The sequence below is a fragment of the Mercenaria mercenaria genome, chromosome 19 (assembly GCF_021730395.1).
Source record: "Mercenaria mercenaria strain notata chromosome 19, MADL_Memer_1, whole genome shotgun sequence".
NCBI lineage: Eukaryota > Metazoa > Mollusca > Bivalvia > Venerida > Veneridae > Mercenaria > Mercenaria mercenaria.
In genome coordinates this window covers 19,484,897-19,505,936 of record NC_069379.1, presented here as the reverse complement: position 1 = coordinate 19,505,936, position 21,040 = coordinate 19,484,897, and the positions used below count along the sequence as shown (strand labels likewise).

Below are 21,040 nucleotides of genomic sequence, written 5' to 3'. Positions count from 1 at the left end.
AATACTGACAGGCCCGGTTTGATTGAGAGGTGTTTCAATATTCAAAACCTCTAACGTCCCCTGACGACAGCTTAATCAAAACTCGATTAGGGTACAATGAGGTATAGTGAAAAATTTAATGATTTCATGAGCCCAAAGGACTTGAAAATATAGCAGCACCAAATCGAAATGCTCATTTTCTCCCAGTATGAAAGGCGTATCATTAATACTGGCTACTCTCTGTAATAACATTTACACTGACAATCCATACTTTAGCAGAAATATTGATTTAAGTAACGGTTTATAATAATCGTGTATAGCAGCTAAGAACAAATACGGTTACTGGCACATATTGTTAAGAGTGGTGACAATATTGCATTGCACAGAAATAGATGTTGACCTGCAAAAATACATAAAGTAAATTTCGTGACAAGATTGCAGAAATGTGTGCACTTTACGTTCCTTATACTTATACATGTATTTATTATACAGAGTCGAACAATGAAATATACAGATAAATACATGTTAAAACAGTAAAATTAACTTTCGTATAGTGTGATTAAAGTTATATAACGACTAAAGATAATTATGCAGAATTACTGCACGCTGACTGGGAATATCCATCATTCAGCGACAGCAGCACATAAGGCAACACACAAAAATTCTATTGCACTGTCTTTTCATATTTTACATTAGTGAAAATGAAATTTTCAACGCTACACATAGACACGTATTGTACTACGTTTTAGTTCAGTATAGCCTAACGAACATAGGTCACGATAGGAAAAATAACTATTCAAGAAAATGTCTCCCTCTACCATCTTATTATTTGTGTTATTAAACCGACTTACAGAGGGTGGAAGATAACGCTACTACAATATGATATTTATAATTTTTACTTGACCTTAATCGTCTTTAAGTTCTACGTTTCAACGTAATAAATGTGATTGTTGTCATGGAATGCAGATAGAAATAAATTATAAACACGAAACAGAAAAGCAGAAACGGTGATAGGTCTACAAAAAACATATATAACAAACAGAACTGGATTTGAAAACAAGCCCAAAACTTCCGGCATCTCATTTGTTATTTTAGAATGAATTAGATAGTGTTCTCTCAAACTCAGGTCTATAACATTTCTCTCACGTAGCAATATTTCAGGCACTGTAGGCATTGTCTCATACAGATAAATTCTACATTCTAAGCTAGGATTCGAACCCACAGTCATATGCTGAAAATCCAGTTTAAACATTAGATGATTTACAGAATGGTTTTGATAATTGTTTGAGAAATATTACAGAAATGAATTAAAAGTGAACACTGACAAGATAAAGTTTGTTAGTTTTAGGAGAGTAATTCGTTGTTTTTGTGAAATATGTAACAGGTAGTCATACTGTGGTGTACGCACATAAAATTTATTCAAATGAATCACAAAAAAGAAGTTTTAAATTACAATAATTCAATCTAAAAGTTACAATCAAGAACCGAATCTTGATATTGCATAGGACTTGCATCTAATTATTGGTTAAAATCATATATTTTAACCTTTTAATGATGTAGACGAAGCAATATAATAAGCTTTTCGTTGATACGCATTCATCCAGGTGTTACTTTGATTATCAAGCTTTACCTGTTTGAATAGTTACTCGGTTTGATATTTAGCAAGATGGAGTTTAATATGATGTTTGCTGTATGTGTTGCAGTGTTAGCTGGAATAGATGCTGGGTATGTGGATACATGTGCAAGTACACCGACACAAAACTGTTCACTTTTCTCCTACAAATCGGATCTTGTTTCGGCGCAAGACCTAAGGAATCAGGTAAAATTATTTTTTTTTTTTTTTTTTTTTTTTTTGTTGGATTTAACGTCGCACCGACACATGATATGTCATATGGCGACTTTCCAGCTTTAATGGTGGAGGAAGACCCCAGGCGCCCCTCCGTGCATTATTTCTCCAGGAGCGGGCAGCTGGGTAGAACCACCGACCTTCTGTAAGCCAGCTGGATGGCTTCCTCACATGAAGAATTCAACGCCCCGAGTGAGGCTCGAACCCACATCGATGAGGGGCAAGTGATTTGAAGTCAGCGACCTTAACCACTCGGCCACGGAGGCCCCAAAATTTTTATGAAATGCTGTAAAAAATCGAAAGAAGTTATAATGTCGACCTTGGTAAAAAGTTTTGTAATTTTGAAAAAGCGTTATGATGCTTGTCAGCCTAGACATAAAAGTTGCCATCCTATTTCTTCAAGTAAGAAATATGAAGATCTTTTTTAACGCAAAAGGAACAAACAATTACAATAATAGCAGACTCGGTTTGTAAGAGTCTGCTCATATAATGTCAACACCCCTCACTGCCCGCCCACTTCCTTAAGCCCCTTACCGTCTTCAGTGGAATTCTTTTATAGTAAATTTGATTGGATTCTGTGATCCCGAGAAAGTAGAAATATAACAACAATGAGTTCTATTATACATTTGTCCAAATTGTTCAGTACGATAGTCTCTGATTACGCTGTATTTTATGATATTTATTATGATATTTTTAAAACCTAACTTGTTGTTGAACAATACAGTAAATATAAATGGAAAAATATTTAATATTAAATAAATGCCATCTTGTGTATTTATTATACATTTTGTATATGTATATTCTTGTATGCCCGACAGAATATGACGTCTGGCGGATGGACAATGATTTATGGCTCCGAATTCGCTTTGAAACAAAGTTACGGGAAATGCAATTATAAATGGATTCCCATGGAATCAGACAATGTCATCAAAAGGCAGCACATTTGCTAGTGAGTGAATTATTATTAAAAGCTTGGTTACTTAATATTCAGTATTGACTTAGACATTCAAACATGTTAAGAATTACAGGTTATTATGATAGTTCTGCTTGTTATGATACTTCTGCATACAGATTAATGTTAAATGAAATTCTAGCTTCAAGCTGCAGACCATGTTTTAATGCAATTTTAATGAAGGTAATGTTTGTGTACATGAAAAGCGTTAATACCTTAAAACGACTGTTAACCATATGAATGGTTTGTTTGACAAAGACACCTCACGCTTGCCTACGTGTAATTGTAATAAATTAGTGCAGTGTTCAAAAGACATCATTGCTCTTACCTTGAGATTTCTTTTGTAATTATAAGTTATGTAAAATCAAATGTTCAGATGGAACCTTGTTTATTGTTTTTTCAATTATGTTTCAGCAATAACGATCTTAAAAGATGTGAAAGTTTTGATGCTTTTGTAACATGGGTTGATGATGAATGTGGCAGAGTAAAAGAGATTGAAGGTACCAGTATATCAGTTGCCCTCTTAACTGGTTCAATTTGACCACACAATTTTTTTTCCGTAACAAACGTACGGCAAATTGTGTTAACGTTAGACTGATGACTGAAACACAAGCAATGAATTAGCCACACGAGCATTTATGTCGCCTTATTAACAAAGTAAAGCATAAACGTAAGGATACAAAATGGACGAATAATATAGCCATATCTATATGTAGATACATAGTATCATTTAAAATACTTGATGAGATTCAATACGAAATATATAAATTTTATGCATGAAAATTATCATATTTTGCAATCACGACAAATTTATGTTTTCAGATGTCAATATTAAATTACACTTATTGCGAAAGAAGTAGTTTACTACCTGTAATGTTACCTAGACTGCGCAGGAGGCAAAATGAAGGAGACGATTAAAGTGCTTTTATTAGCTCACCTGAGCCAAAGGCTCATGATGAGCTATTGCGATCGCTCACCGTCCGGTGTCCGTCCGTCCATCATCCGTCCACACTTTCCTTTAAACAACATCTCCTCCTAAATCATCAGGCCAATTTTGATGAAACTTCACAGGAAATTTCGTTGGATGGTCTGCTTTGAAGATTATTCAAAGAATTCAATTCCATATAGAAATGTGGTTGCCATGGCAACCGAAATGAAAAACTTGCATGCCGATCTTTAAACAGACTTTCAGTGATCATCAACGTGACCTACTGACCTCTACTTTCTTGTTTTCTAAGCTACAGCAATAGGATTTGGACCACCTGTAATATTTTTTACAGATTTCAAATGTAATCTTGCATAATCATTACCTTGACCCACTCTCCTAGTTTTCTAAGAAATTTGTTCAAGCAAACAACTTTACTCAGATGAGAGATATAGGGCCATCATGGCCCTCTTGTCATAAAACGTGTACACTTTTTACATTAAGAAAATAGCAGTTGATTATCACTTGATCTATAACTTACTACTTCTATTATGATCTTCCTTAACAGTTTAATGAGTATTAAAATTATAAAAATAATATACCCTTAATATGAAATAGATTTCACAGAAGGTCTTCAATAAAAGACAGCTGATAAGCATTTAGACTGAAGCTGCTTTTACTCCACTATTAAGACTTACTTTCTTTACTTACTTTTAAAATTTAACTTTTTCAGTCAATAACACAATGACAGGGACTTTCTTCAGTCAGGATGTGCAGCAGTATTTACTGTACTATATGTGTTTCAATCAAACAAGTGCAGGTGCTTGTGCTGTCCGGTATTTAGACATCATAGTGAAAGACTACCGATATAAAGGGGAGTATTTCATGATCGATAGAATATATATTTGCCTACGTACAAACTATCCAAGCATAATTTCTAGAAATGAAATAACGTTTATTAAGGCAAGGAACACCAGAAAATGCTCCATAAGTACTAAGTAAACAATTTGTTTAAGTATATAATCGCGTCAAGTACAATATATGAAACTTACTTAAATTAAAGGTATTTTGCGATATTTTGCTAACTTTGGTGGTAGAGGAAAACTCAGGGTGCACTCCCTGCATATTTCTGGCATAGGCGGACAACTTTTTACAACCACCGACCTGTCACTAAATATTTGGATGGCTTCCTCACATGAACAATTCTATGCCAAACGAGGTTTTAGCCCTAATTGGTGATGGGCAAGTCATTCAAGGTCAGCGATTTTTACCACTCAGCAACTCGAGCCCAGATTTAATTTGAAGACAAAAATAGCTCGTAGCAACAACCTTTTGAAACCTATGAAATACCGTAACCAGCTTCAGTATGATAAACCTAACAGATGTAAGGAAGAACCAAGCAAAACCGTTTATGTTTTAACACAAAAAGTTGATCCTAACCAAAACAAGAACGTTCTCTATCACCTTATGATTTATATTCTTCTTCTTTTGTGATACTGTCAATACCAAATGTTTCGATATACAGAAACCTCACTTCGAAGCAATAACATTTGAAATTTGTTTTCAGATTCCCTAGACAAGGAACTTGACTTAAAAGGAATGCCATGGCATCTCTTATCTGCTGATTTAAAGAACAACTTTGGATTTGAGTTTTCGAGCCAAGAAATTAATTTCCATTGGAAAGGACCAGGTATAAATCGTATGGTATATTTCAATGATAGAATAAATGCTTCTGGTCATCACTGGAAAAAATCGTTTTGACAAATTCTTATGAGGATGTTTTATATAGCGTATGTTTTTTGTTTTGTTTTTGTTTTTTCTCCCTTTTTTTTAAGTGCAAATGCTTAGTAGTATATTTTATAGAATTTTATGATATTAATTGATACAAATGTGTTATTTCTAATATTATTAGACATTTGTTCATCCTCCCATTTTCTACGGAATCCTTTTTCACATTTTGCTCTACTCTTCGCACCCTTTACACACAAAGTGGACATAGGCGCTTACCCTGTGGCCATTTATATGAAAAACAACTTACAATTCATAAATAATTTTAACCAATACATGTTTTGATATTTGATATTTTCTTGTATGTTTCAGAGTGTAAATTTGATGGAACAATAGTAACGGATGGTGCAAGTCGACCGAGCATCGCCTACTACATGCTGCTCATTTTGTTGATCCTCACATGTTTTTGTTAATTTAAAAGCTATGTTTATAAACGCATTTCATATCGTACCTGTTTTATTACGAACAGCAGCTTCAGCGTATAAACATCACGTAGTATGTTATTTGTAAGTGTATTGTTACCACTTGGCCTTATTGGGATCTACAAGTTTTATATGACATATGTATGTTCAATGTTATTTGTCATCTGTTATATATTCAAACTTATGGATGATTTTTTGCCGAGGTAGCGTTGGGAAGTTTTACCTCTAGACAATAGTTTACGAGAGGAGCATAACAGAGTTTTCATTTTCCGTGATAATCTTATGAGTTTTTACATCTGAATAAGTGCTGTCGAGTTATTGTCAGCCGTGAACTGTTACATGTGACATTTTATTCGTACATTTGTACTTTATAAGACTGATTAAAGTTTCTGAAACTAACATTAAAAGCATACATCAGGATTGTAAAAGGTCACACAGTTGTCTGGATTGTAGAATGTAGAGGGACTGTTGCTAACATACTGCAATATTATAATCTAACTATCATTCTAACACGACCCGATTCATTTTCCTTAAAAAACAAAGAAGGCTGAAAACTGTGTGTTATTATAAAACAAATTATTTTTCTGACATCACAACAATTACGTCAAAGCGTGAAGCGACATAGCGGAGCACTGGAAAAGAAACCAACAGAAAACAGGCAAATATTTAATGGACGTCGTCAAGGATGTACTTTAAAGTCCTTCGTAAAGTGTTAAAATCGATATATTATGTCCCATTTAGTGATCTGGGGCCGTATTCATAAAGCATCTTAAGTATGACTTAAGTTGAAGATTTTACTTAAGTTTGTGGTGATTTCAGCTTAAATCTAAGTAAAAAACTTAAGTCCTATTCATAAAACAGTTTAAATTTAAGATACGTAAGAAATGACTTAAGTCGTGAGTACGATTAAAGTGTAGTTTTTCAGATCAAAGCACTTTTAAGCATGTTGTTTTTGTCTGAAATTAATGTTGTCTTTTTTTAATGTTTTCGTCCACAATAAAAGCCAAGTAGATATATTAAGTAAATAATCAATTTCTTATACTTAAAATGCTTTATGAATCCGGCCCCTGGCCTTAAATACAATTTTTATTTGTCGTTCAGATGCATATTATTGTATAACGAGGGCGTATCCTTCGTACATTTAATACAATTCCTTCGCATCTGAACTCCAAACGATGATTTTATTCCGCGAGAATCAGAATGAGATATATTATTTATGAATAACAAATATTAATACGTCACATACAATGCTGTTTTAATAGAAAGATTATCTTTTCAAATCCGTATGTTTTAGGATCAATTTTGCTTTTGTGTATATTAATTTTTCATGCTTTAATGCTTTGCTAAGTTGTTTTTTTTTTATACATTTTAAAGGTCAAACAACGAAGAGAAAATAACTCAGCATGCATAAAAGATTAGCTTTAATGTCAAAAGATACGCTAAATCAATATTGACATGGCACTGAACTCATTGCGTCTGTGATTAAACCATTATTATCACTTATTTGCTATCTCCTATATATATAAGTATATCAAACATTACAGAGAATTTAAGAATATTATTATTGTAAATACAAAAGTGCAAAATGCAAAACTTTAACACTGGTTAAAAGTTGTACGAATGTCATTTTAAAGTAATGCCAATAGTGCGCTTCCCTGCTTCGGTAAATGTTGGGCACGCAAGAAACTTTACATCTATCCATTGTGATTTTTGTGACATGCGTGTTGAATTGACAAAACATTTATTTTGAGAACGCAGTGTCAGTCAAAGCTTTTGGTCTACAATAGTTACAATGTTAAGAAACAATATTATACATATATCTATAAACTACCAAGAAATTTAGTTTGGATGTTTGGTCAAAATCCCATTTAAAACACTTATAAACCTCATAAAAATATCAGTAAATATTCCTTCTACAAAACTAAATTGAATAACAATGCTCGAATTTTTGAAAATTTCTTGCACTATCTGAGAGAACGGCGTGAAATGAAAAAAAAATATAGCCATAACGGAAAATGAATTGAATGTGCACAACAGAAAATGGAGTCAATTCTTCATTTGAAGACATGTATTTTTAAAACATCCACATTCTATAATCGGCAGCCTTTCTTTCCAACCACCAGCACCACAGACATTTCAAATGTTGGCACACACACAAAAATAATTATATACATGCGAATATACGCATACACATACACAAATACGCACATACAAGCACTTACAAACGCGCGCATACATACACATAACAACAACAATAAATGCACACACACACACACACACACACACACACTCGCACACGCATGCACAAGCGCACACGCACAGACAACAAAACAATTCTACACATATAAATACACCTGTTTTCCTTATTTTTTCATAACAAGAAATTATGCCAGTAAGATATGTAACATAATGTAATTGCTGACCATTTAAACGTGTATTGCTGTTAATGTTAATTTATATGCACACTGTTTGTAAATATATATAGAATAAAAAAAAACTTTAATATCAAAGAGACTCCATCTTACTTTGATGATGCATGATTGTCTTCTTTATAATCCTGAAGAGTTTTATTGAAAACTATCGTTCCGTTTCGAAGATATTCAGTTTTGTATCAGATGTAGTCACATACACTAAACAAAATACATGTAGCTATGGAAAGTGAATAAAAATCTTTAATGAGAGGGTGCAATACAGTACGTTGTTCTTAAGAAATACATTAAAGGCAAAGACTGTAAACGGTAACTATTTGATAAATAGTGTAAAAATAAATAGCGCGCATTTCAGTCCGCTGCCTCCGTGAGGCGGCGATAACTTTCTAAACGAAAAATGTAAGTGTGAAAATTTTGTTTTCTAAATAGTTAGATAAATTTCTATACGATGATCATACTTTCAATTCACAATTTGATCAAAAGTTGTTTTCGAAAGTTTTGGCATGGAGAGCAAATCATTAAAAAATACATCATCAGGGTTTACACATGCATGAATACTAACTTATTCCTATAATTTATATAAGCGTCTCGTCAAAATTGATCGTTGCAGTCTTTCCTCAATGCGAAAGTATTGTACGACCAAACGGGAGATATGACAAATAAATATCAGAGCCACAGAAAACCAAAACAGCGCTATTTCACATGTGATATTAAAATTACAGTTCATATCAAGTGATATCAAGAGGGATTGTGCAGAAAAGAAATTAACGATTTTGCGCACGAAACATTAAATCACTGAGGAATATCAGATATAATTTAAGTTAAACTAATGGGATATTTGCATTTATATGAGGTATAAAAAAACTATAGCCATTAAGGTTTGAAAGGTCTCATCTCAGGGTTTTGGAACGTAGAAATTTGCTCAGAGAGCATGTTTTGGCACTTTTCCTCAGATGCTAATAACATAGGAACGAAGGATTTTTATTGGAATATTGTCAATTATGATTGATCAATGCATATGTTACTAAATATAGCCATAAACATGCATTGGATGTAAACGTATATGAGCAGCTTGAGGCCGATATTCGCGTTCGTATGAGCTGTTGTGCCTGATATTTATATCACGCACACTTCAGGGTGTGCCAAAAATCCATATCAGGCACACTTCAGTCTGTTCAAATCATCAGTATTTTATACTTCCACTGGAAGAATTTCAAGTATATACAAATTAGCACTAATCTTAAAAAGAAAACATAATATGAATAAATAATTTCGCTAACTCCTTCTACATCAGTCTCGGTATGGATGAATCTGTTTATGAGAATTGAATATATACTAAACATATTGTTAATGCGTAGGTTTTATAAATTTGTTTAATTTATTGATTAAGTTCATACCATTCCGCGTGCAACATATATTACTTAATCTCGTGTATGTTATACATCTTGGTTACGCCTCAAGGACATAAAAGGATATATTTTAATCACCGAAGATAGCTTGACACAGAAAATAGTAATACTATAAAAAAACAACTCCAGACAGCACAGCAGTATAAATAGTTAATTTCACTATTAACAATTTGAAAATATTATAGCAATTAATATCATATTTCGTTTTGATTGATGTTTGGCAGAAAATAGTCACAGCTTCACATAAATGTCAATATACAAATAAAGTATGATTAAAGTTTATGGTTAAAATGCAGATGTCGAGGACCTGGGAATAATTGCCTCATACAGTATACTTGAAACAAACAAACTTCTTATCACACAACGTTAAGATATACTGGTGGAGGCTGACCTAACCGCCGAACCTGGGATCAGAATTCAACGGAGAACAGGTATATATTAACAGGCATATATAATAAGTAACTACTTTAAACGTTTATATATGTCACATCGACATTTCACAGGTTTGGAAAAGAAACCCCGCCGTGTCCATAAATTAATATGTCAATGTTCCTCCATAAATCAACACGTGAAAACTGCCAATATTACATATGAAGCTGTAACGACTGAAGGCAAGGAAGAGGTAGGCTAAACTTGAACACGATGTAAGATGTACATGAAAATATAAAGAAAAAGGAGAACAAAGGGAGCATCTTACAAGCAAAATAAGGGGCGTGGAGGGTGAGATATGTTTTTTTTTTTTGGTTTTCTTTGGAGGGTGAGATATTAAACATCAGCAAGTATAAACAATCGAGGATTCCTTCGATAAGACGCAAAAACAACTCTGACAATAGATTATGGTCTAAAAACAGTTCATCCTTCTGCAAATAACAATAAATTATAACTAGCCACCATCCATATTATGAGTAACTAATTTCTTTTTTCTTTCTTTTTTTTTTTTTTTTTTTTTTTTCTTGAAATCAAAGTTGCTTTATTTTTATTCATTCATTTGATATTATACAATGTTGTCAAATGTTCCAACCGGTGCTGAAATAATTTGTCTTTAAGTTACTGCAAGAAACGGGGATATATTGAAAAGCGAAACTACTCAATTAACTCCCACATGCGCACTTAATTACTAGATCCGTGCTTATGAAAATTTAAATTTGCCGACTTATTAAGAGTTAAACATGTACGAGGGATGTTCGAAATGAATTGCTTATTTCTATCTGGAGACTTCAAATTTCAAGTTAGCCCAAAAGGGCTCATTTCATGCCCTTGAAGTACTCCCCGTGGCTAGAAATGCAAAGTTTCAGCCGATGTATCCACTTCTTGAAGGCGTCACGGTATGCTGATTTGGGCACAGTAATAAGGTACTGATGAATGGCAGGTCTAAGTGCCTGTCGGGACTGGTATTTCCGCCCAGCAAGGAATGATTTCAATTTCGGAAACAAAAAGAAATCACATGGGGCAAGGTCTGGGGAATACGGGGGTGAGGCAAAACAGTTACTTTTTCTTTCTTCAAAAACGCCGTAACTATTGCGGAGGTATGAGCGGGGGCATTGTCATGTAGAAGACGGACATGTTTAAAACCAGTGGCAGGGCGTCGTTTCTGATAATACTTTTTCAGTTTCTTCAGTGCTACGTCTTTGTAGTACTTTCCGGTGATGCTTTTGCCCTTTTTCACCGGCACTTTTATTGCGACTCCTTCACCAGAGAAGAAGATTGCATACAAAACCTTCTTTGCACTCAAAGAACGTTTGGCAATTATTGGGCGTTTGCTGTGTTTAGTGGCCCAGATCTTATTGCTAACCTTTCTGACGGGCTCAAAATAATGGACCCAGGTTTCATCACCTGTGACGACATTGGCAAACTGCTTTTTGTCATATTTTGGAAACATTTGAAGCAGCTTTTAGGCCACTTTAACCCGTTACCTCTTTTGCTCATCAGTCAACAGATGTGGCACCCATCTAGCAGAAATCTTTTTGACTTTCAAATGCTTCTTCAAAATAAGGTGAACCGTTGATAGTGATATGCCTACCTTTCGTGCAATATCACGAACTGTAAATCTGGCATCTCCTTCAATGATTTCCTTTATTTTGGAAACGATTTCTTTACGAGATGCAGATTTTGGCCTACCTGATTTCGGTGCATTTTTGATGGACTCTACACCAGACTCAAATTTCTTTTTCCACCGCCGAACTGTGTCATAAGACACACAAGAAGGTCCATAAGCACTAGAACGTTCAGTCATCAGCTGCTTCAAAGAACAACCAAGTTTTGAGCGAGCTTTGATGTAAGCCCGTATTTCATCTTTCTTGTCGACGCTTCAACCAACCATTTTTACTACAGTGGTCAATGATTGCGTGTATTCAAATGGCAAATTTTATGTCTTACACTTAGTCTAACATGTACATTGATACACCGTTGTGTAGATATTGAATAACCCTATGCAGGTAGGTATTGGTTTTTATCGTGCCCCACGTGGATATCGAGCTAGAGGACAATAAGCAATTCATATCGAACACTCCTCTATGTGAAAAAGAAGTACAAATACTTCTGTTTATAAGATAATGCTACTCAGTGAGATAAAGTCTGATAACGTTGCTTAAAACCTCTGTTTGTAAACAAAGTCACATGATAAGCAGGTATCATGAATAATAGATCCTCCACGCGTTTTTACTTCATAAGAATTCTGTACTGCTAGACAGATCAGTGTAACAGACTACACAAATAACTCACCGATTTGTATACAGAAATCGTATGCTACACTGCTAGCATTTCTTGTTTACACACGTCTATTTTTAACACTGCATTACAAAGAAATGCATTGCTATCAAATGCGTTGAACGCGTTGAAGAAACCACATAATTACCTGCATAAATATGAAGAAGTGTCATTGATAAGATGTAAATATGCAAATTTTCGAACAAATCTAACACGATCCAATCAGCCTGACCACATGACCTTTAGTTTCATTAGGAAAAGTAAATTAATTTACTGTGCATTCCTCTGTTAAGTAGGGCGATGTTTTTATTGAAATATGTATCAGGAAATTAAAATTTGCTGTAGCCAAAACCAGTTGTACAGTACAATAATTCAAAGTTAGAATCCATAGCTGAATCATGGTATAGTATAAAGGACTTGCATATAATTATAGATTTAAATGATAAATATATACATTTTAATGACGTAGACGACGCAATATAGGCATGCTACAAAACATGGAGTGAAGTCGTGGAGTGAAGTCATGGAGTTGAGTCGTGGAGTGGAGTCAAAATTGGAATAGAGTGGAGTCAAAATTACAGTGGAGTCGCAAAGTGGAGTCTAAATTAGACTGGAATCATAAAGTGAAGTCAAATTGTGAGTGAAATGGAGTCAAAATTGGAGTGAAGTCATGGAGTGGAGTCAACACTGGAGTGGAGTTCTGGAGTAGAGTCAAATTTGTTTTATCTATAATATTTATCTATTTATATTTTTATAACAATTCAACTTAATAATACTTTTATCTTACATTGATTGTAGGTACTAAGAACAGTGGTCTTGGTCAACTTGCTAATTGTCAGTATATTTTATCTCTTTGTTTATGAAAATATTTGAAAGCATCAAATAGATAATATATGAAATACAATTTTATTTATTTGAGAACGGTTGTAAACAAATCGGAAGGTTGTCAACCCATGGGAACATATTCAAATAGACCACAGTATAAAATGATGGTAAAAAGTAATAACCAAGTTTTCAAGAATTAGCTCCAACTGTACATCTGCAGAAGCATGTTCAAATTACTACTTCATGTATTCTCCGATGGGTTGGGTATAAGATCAGACAATATTTTTCATAACCTTTATCAGTGAACAAAATAGTAGTCCCCATCAGTGTTGTTTTGTTTTATTGAAGAGTTGCAATAAAAGTTTGTTGTTTTCGTTGTTTTACTTAACTTTGTTTTTCTTCACTTGGCCTCAGATAATTTAACAACCTTTCAGTCACATTCTAAATACCAACATAAGTTTACATGTTTAGTTATTTTATTAGATGAATTATTTCAACATCTTTTAACTTAAAATAAACAAGATGAATTTATGCAAGGCAGATAAATATAAGATATCTAAATTTGTTACATAAATAATTTAGCATCTATTTAGCTGTTTTTCGATTATGCATATTGAATCTAGTGTTTGAACTTGTTTTTTTCCACTGATATTGTAGTATTGGTTGCCCTTTTAGCTGGGGTAAATAGAAAAAAAAAAATAGATAAATAGCTGGTATAGCATGCAAGTCGGTGAGTTAATTAATTCTATTGCTGGCAAAATTTCTATAATGTATCCACCTCAACCCGCAGCGCGCAACCCGCAATTTAAAATTTAGTATACATGTATACATTTTGAGGGTTGCAGGCTGCAGGTTGCTACAATGGAACTTTTTTTTTTCATTATAGCAACCCGCAATTTAGTGTTTTTGTATTAAATGGTTGTACATTTTACTAGAAAAATGATGAGTTGAGTACAATAAGTCTCTGCAATTTTGTCAGGTGTGATGTTTATCGTTGAAAAAATCGTGTATTTTAAGTTTATACTATTTTTTTTATTCTAGATTGCAAATCAAGTTCTTAAAACTTAGATTGATCGCTCTCGAGACTCAATTCAGATGGAATCAACCTCTTGTTTAGATGTTTTAATTGTCTTGTAAAATGAAAAACACAATAAGTAGTTAAAACAAGCTCAAACTCGTCACACATTGCTGTACCTCGTAGAAAAAAGATAGAATTTTGTGATTTTACAAGTTATTATATCTATTATTCTGAAACCATGGATGCCCAGGAATAACTTAAGTTATGATTATTTTTGCTATGCTCCAGTATACCTGCGTACACCTCATTCAGATATTTTTTTATAACTTAGCTCTATAGATTATTTATATTCTCCAAAAATGCTTTACAATGTGCTGAAAACACCATTAAAAAAACTACCGGTTACGGAACTACACATAGAGTAGCATTATTTATTGAAAGCCCCTCTTGCATCTAAAACTCTATTACTTGGATTTTTCCTTAATTTTCACCATGGTGTGTTTAACACAGGTAAATACCTTCTGGAAATATATTGGGCAAATAATTTAGTTTATTTATTCCTATGTCATATATATACATACATATCAAAATGAAATGCATGTAATCTTAATAGTTTAACTTAGATATAGACACTATATGCATTATTTCAGATGAAACGCATGGTAACATAACAAGTCTCTCTAAAGGGCAATAAACCAATATTTTGTTAATAGGAATTTTGATGGAGTTTCACAGGCTTAATACAACATTAAAAAAAAATTGACTCAACCACTCCACTCCAAAATTTTCTCCACTCCAAACTTTTACTCCACCCCAAATTTAACTCCCCTCCACGGCTTCACTCCAAGTTTTACTCCACCTCACGACTCCACTCCACGATTCAACTTCATGACTCAACTCCACGGCTCCGCTCCATGTTTTCTGGTATGCCTGCAATATTATATGCTTTTCGTTGATATGCATTTATCCTTGTGTTGCTTTGATAATCAAGTTTTACCTGTTTTAATACTCGGTTTGATATTAGGCAAAGATGGGGTTTAAAATGATGTTTGCCGTATGTGTTGCAGTGTTAGCTGGAATAGATGCTGGGTCTGTGGATACATGTGCAAGTACACCGACACAAAACTGTTCACTTTTTACCTACAAATCGGATCTTGTTTCATTGCAAGCCGTGATGGATCAGGTAAATTCATTTATAAAATGAAGAAAAAAGATTATAAGAAAAATGTCAATGTTCGTACAAAGTTCGGTTATTTTGGAAAAAAACGATATGATATTTGGCAGCCTAGACATTAAGGTTTTTTTTTTTTTTTTTTTTTAATTAAAACATATGAAGACAGAAACAGTCAAGACTCTGTTTGTATGAGTCTGTTCATGAAATGTGCAACACCCGTCACTGCCCCACCCCCATCGCAGCACCGGATTTAGCGGAATTCATTTATAGTAAAATTCAATGCATTATATGATCCCGAAAAAGTAGAAATATAACAACACTGAGTTCTATGACGCATTTAAGGTTCATGTAAAATGTTTGAGAATTTTCGGGTGAAATTTCGTTTTATGTTGACCTCATAGGCCTTTGTTTTTCATACATTGTATACCAAACTGTTCAGAAAAAGTAGAAGTGTCATTCAAGAGAGGTTGTTTTGTTCGGTATAATAATATTTCTCTTATATCACATGTACTTTGCTTGTCCACATTCTGTTTTGTAAAACATATCAAACTTCTTTTTCAAAATTATTTTGACATTAGATCTACTTATTGTGTCTCTAACATATTTCTCCAGGTACTCCCAGTGTTAAAATTGCTACAATACATGTACAATTCAAAATGTTGCAACAATTGCAAAACGAAAGTGAAAGTAGCGCTGTCAAAATGACAAAATACTCCTATATTTCAGAAAATATGTAAGTTAACCGCATTTCAATACTGAGAGTACCTAGATAAATATGTTACAGACACAAACAAAACATATTTAAAGAAAAATACTTTTGAAAAAAAGTTTGATATTTTCTATAAAATAGAACTGTGACGATCGAAGTACATGTAATTTTAGACAAAATACTTATTCTCAAAGAAGCTTACCTTTGTATAATATATTCTCTACTTCTTATGAACAATTCAGTGTATTTATGATAAACAGTAACGGTCTTTGGGGAGCATATTTCAAAAAATCAAAATTCACCCGAGGGGTGGTCTCCAAACACTTTTGATGAACCCTAAGTAAGTTATCCAGTAAGATAGCATTTGAATACTATTGAATACGTTGTTTTATAATATATCAAGAAACATTTTTGCTGAACAGTACAGATAATACAAATGAAGTGAAAAATATTGAATAAAATGCCTTTTTGTATAACGTAGTTAAATAGAAGTACATAATATTCTTTTACGTCCAACAGAATATGACGTCTTTCGGATGGATAAATCTTTATGGCTGCGAATTCGATCTGATGCAAAGTTACGGGAAATGCAATTATCAATGGACACCATCGGAATCGGACAATGTCATTAAAAGGCAACTCATTTGCTAGTAAGTGAATTATTATCAAACGTTGGTTATCTAACATTCCGTATTGACTTATAGGACATTCAAACATGTAAGGGTAAGGATTATGTATGATTTTGTTAAGAATTACAGTTCCCTAGATATGATAGTTCTGCATAATGATCAGAATTTAATAAAAAAGAAACCTTCATTCAAACTGCTGATCACAATTTTAAAGCAATTTAAAGAAGGTAATGTTAGTGTACATGAAAAGCGTTAACACCTTAAAACGACTGTAAACCATTTGAATAGTATGTTTGACACTGCTTACGTGTAATTGTAAAAACATTGTGTACTGTTCAAAAGACATCATTACGCTAACATTCCGATTTATGTTGTAATTATAAATCAAATGTTCAAATGGAACCTTGGTTATTACATTTTTTCAATTATGTTTAGCAATTTCGATCTGAAACAATGTGAAAGTTTTGATGCTGATGTGACATGGATTGAAGATGACTGTGGCAGAGTAAAAGAGCTTGAAGGTACCAATATTTTTGTTCAGTTGCCCTGTTAGATAGTTCAATTTGACCACACGATTTTATTTCGTAACAAACGTAAGGTAAATTGTGTTTACGTATATACTGATAGATAAAACACAAGCAGTGAATTAGCCGCATCAGTTTTTATGTAGCCTTATTAACAAAGTAAATCATAAACGTAAATATACAAAATTGACGAATTATATAGCAATGTCTATATGTAGATACATAGTATCATTTAAAACTCAATACGAAATACATAAAATGTATGTATAAAAATGATCATATTTGGCAAATATGACAAACTAATGTTTTTAAATGGGAATATTAAATTACACTATATTACGCAAAAAAATAATTTACTATCTGTAATTTTACCCAGACTGCGCCGAAGGCAAAATAAGTAAATGGTATATCTCTCCAAATGATACGATTGATGGACTTTTATCATAAAACGTGTACACTTCTACATTCACAAAATGGCAGCTGATTATCACTCGATATTGTAACACTCTACTTCTAATATGATATGCCTTAACAGTTAAATGAGTATAAAAATAATGATAATAATATACCATTAATATGAAATAGATTTCAGAGAAATTCTGCAATCAAAAACAGATGATAACCATTTAGACTGAAGTTGCATTTACTCCACAATTATGACTTCAAACTTTACATTTCTTTTTCAGTAAATAACAAAATGACAGGGACTTTCTTCAGTCAGGATGTGCAGCAGTATTTACTGTACTATACGTGTTACAATGAAACAAGTGCAGGGGCTTGTGCAGTCCGGTATTTCGACTTCATAGTTAAAGACTACCGGTATCGAGGGGAGTATATTTCATAATCGATAGAATATATATTTTCCTACGTACAAACAATAAAAGCAGAAAGAAGTGTAAATAATGTTCATTAGGGCAAGGAACACCAGAAAATGCCCTTTAAGTATAAGAGTGGCTTTTAGTAAATAATCGCGTCCGGTACAATAAATGAAACTAATTTTTATTCTTTTGTCTGTTGAGTTTAGAGGCACATCGTCATAATTCAAGTTATTTTGCTAACCTGTCATTAAACAGTTGGTTGCTTCCTCACATGAACAATTATATGCCCAAAACGAGGTTTGAGCCCTAATCGTTGAGTGGCAAGTCATTCAAGGTCAGCGATCTTAACCACTCAGCCACTAGAGCCCAAATTTAATTTAAAGACAAAAAGCTTGTAACAACCACCTTTTGAAACATATGAAATATAAAAATGTACCTTAACCAGCTTCATTATGATAAACCTAATAGATGTTAGGAAAACCGAGCAAAACCGTTTACGTTTTAACACAGAAAGTTGATATCAACCAAAATATGGAAACTTCTGCATGCCTCTTTAGCTAGAGCATTCTCTATCACCTTATGACCTATGTTCTTCTTCTTTTGTGGTACTGTAAATACCAAATATTCCGATATACATAAAACTAATTTCAAAGCAATAACATTTGAAATTTGTTTTGCTTCGAAATCCAGATTCCCTAGACAAAGAACTTGACTTAAAAGGAATGCCTTGGCATCTGTTATCTGCTGATCTAAAGAACAACTTTGGATTTGAGTTTTCGAGCAAAGAAGTAAATTTCTATTGGAAAGGACCAGGTATAAATCGTATGGTATATTTCAATAATAGAATAAATGTCTGGTCATCACTGGCAAGGTCATTTCCACAAATTCTTTGAATGGGATATTTATATTTTTTTATGAAGATTAAAAAAAATGTAGCGATTGTTTTTAAAGTGAAAACGCTTAGAAGTCAATTTTATAGAATTTTATGATATTAATTGGTACACAAGTGTTCTTTCTAATATTATTAGACATTTGTTCATCCCCCAATTTTCTAAGGAATCCTTTTTTTCACATTTTGTTCTTCTCTTCGCACGTTTTACACACAAAGTGGACATAGATGTTAACCCTGTGACCATTTATATGAAAAACAATTTATAATTCATAAATAATTTTAACCAATGCTTGTTTTGATATTAAATATTTTCTTATATGTTTCAGAGTGTAATTTTGATGGAACAATAGTAACGGATGATGTAAGTCGACCGAGGATCGCCTACTACATGCTGCACATTATGTTGATCCTCACATATTCGTTTTAATCTAAAAGCTATGTATATCAACACATTTCGTATCGTACCTTTTTAAAACTATTAAGAGCAGCAGCTTCAGCGTATGAACATTACTTAGTATGTTAGTTGTAAGTGTGTTATTACCACGTATGATAATATTTGTTGTTGTTGAACTATATTTGTATATATCTGTGTTATAAGAGGGCCTCATGCAAGATTAGCGTCAGCTAAATGAGTTACCCTCTATAAATAAAGAGTTTACTTACTTACTTACTTATTTACTTACGTGGCCTTATTGGGATCTACAAGTTTTATATGAGATATGTATGTGCCATGTTATTTGCCATTTTTCTTTATTCAAACTACACCTCCGGATGAATATTTGCCGGGATAGCGTCGAGGAGTTTTACCTCTAGAAGATTGTTTACCAGAGCAGCATTACTGAGTTTACATCTGGAAGGTTATTTTCCGTAAGAGTCTTAGGAGTTTTACATTTGAATAAGAACTTGTCCATTTAACTATTATCAACCATGACTTGTCACATGTGACATTTTATTCGTACCTTTGTACTTTACAAGAGTAATTCAATTTCTGAAACTAACATTAAAAGCTACATCAGGAGTGTAGAAGGTCACAAAGTTGTCAGGAATTGGAAATTCGGAGGGATAATGTAACAATATAATTATCATTCTAACACGACCCGATTCATTTTCCTATTAAACAAAGAAGGCTGAAAATTGTGTGTTATTATACAACAAATTATTTTTCTGACGTCACAATAATTACGTAAAATCGTCAGGCGGCATAGCGGCACGCTGGAAAAGAAACCAAACATAAAACAGGGTAGAAAATAACTTGTACGATTATTATTATTATTATTATTATTATTATTATATATTATTATTATTGTTGCCGTTGTATGTTATGTAGATTTCAAAAGCCGCTTAAACTTTTAAAAATAAGTTCATCTTGGATGTATCAAAATGCCCGGCTTTTGGCGAAGTGAGTCGAATTCATTGTGTAGTTTTACGTAACAGATTTAAACAATATTTTTTCTTGTTCAGTAACTTACAGTAATGTTCTGAAACAAAAATATCCAAATATCTATATATTGAATATGGGACTTTAACATAAAATTATTTGCTTGTTAAGACTATATTACCATTTGTAACTTATTATTACGGATGATTGGCCTGCTTGTACGAAAGTGTTTATTGTTAGTGAAAATGGAAACATTAAAAATAAAATACCGTTTGCTTGCTTTTATTATTTAGTTTTGATTTTAAACCATGCTTAATATGTATATTTCCGGACGTCCATAGCTTACAATCTAGGGTCAAAAACAAAATCAGTTGAATAGTCTTTAAGTTCTGTTCTACACAAGCGTTATAAAATATCAAAGGCCTGATGGGCCTGAGGCGGCTAATGATTGATGTACTGACAGTATAGTCTACCAGTTTCAGTTTGTTTTTAGTTTTTTTTCCCAACTAAAGAGAGATTTTGTTACAATAAATGAAATGAACATTCGGTCGATGCCTAGTCTTTGATTGACATTATACAAGTATTTAAACACAATATATTTCTCTAAAATTGAAGAG

At 33.0% G+C, this 21,040-nt stretch overlaps 1 protein-coding gene across 1 annotated transcript; it reads left to right on the top strand.

Annotated features, from left to right (window-relative positions):
* The first annotated feature begins 1,519 nt into the window (after window positions 1–1,519).
* On the top strand, window positions 1,520–20,693 carry LOC123542898 (uncharacterized). The gene is made up of 6 exons (XM_053530977.1): window positions 1,520–1,798; window positions 2,644–2,774; window positions 3,192–3,277; window positions 4,436–4,576; window positions 5,270–5,392; window positions 19,372–20,693. The coding sequence occupies exons 1-6, from the start codon at window positions 1,646–1,648 to the stop codon at window positions 19,470–19,472; spliced, it is 735 nt and encodes a 244-aa protein (XP_053386952.1). The 5' UTR covers window positions 1,520–1,645; the 3' UTR covers window positions 19,473–20,693.
* The last annotated feature ends 347 nt before the right edge of the window (window positions 20,694–21,040 follow it).

Bases quoted from the DNA above. Each gene is read 5' to 3' on its own strand.
- LOC123542898 (XM_053530977.1), top strand. From the start codon at position 1,646: ATGGAGTTTAATATGATGTTTGCTGTATGTGTTGCAGTGTTAGCTGGA. The intron at 2,775-3,191 runs GTGAGTGAATTA...ATTATGTTTCAG, and splicing joins AAAAGGCAGCACATTTGCTA to CAATAACGATCTTAAAAGAT. The intron at 5,393-19,371 runs GTATAAATCGTA...TATATGTTTCAG, and splicing joins TTTCCATTGGAAAGGACCAG to AGTGTAATTTTGATGGAACA.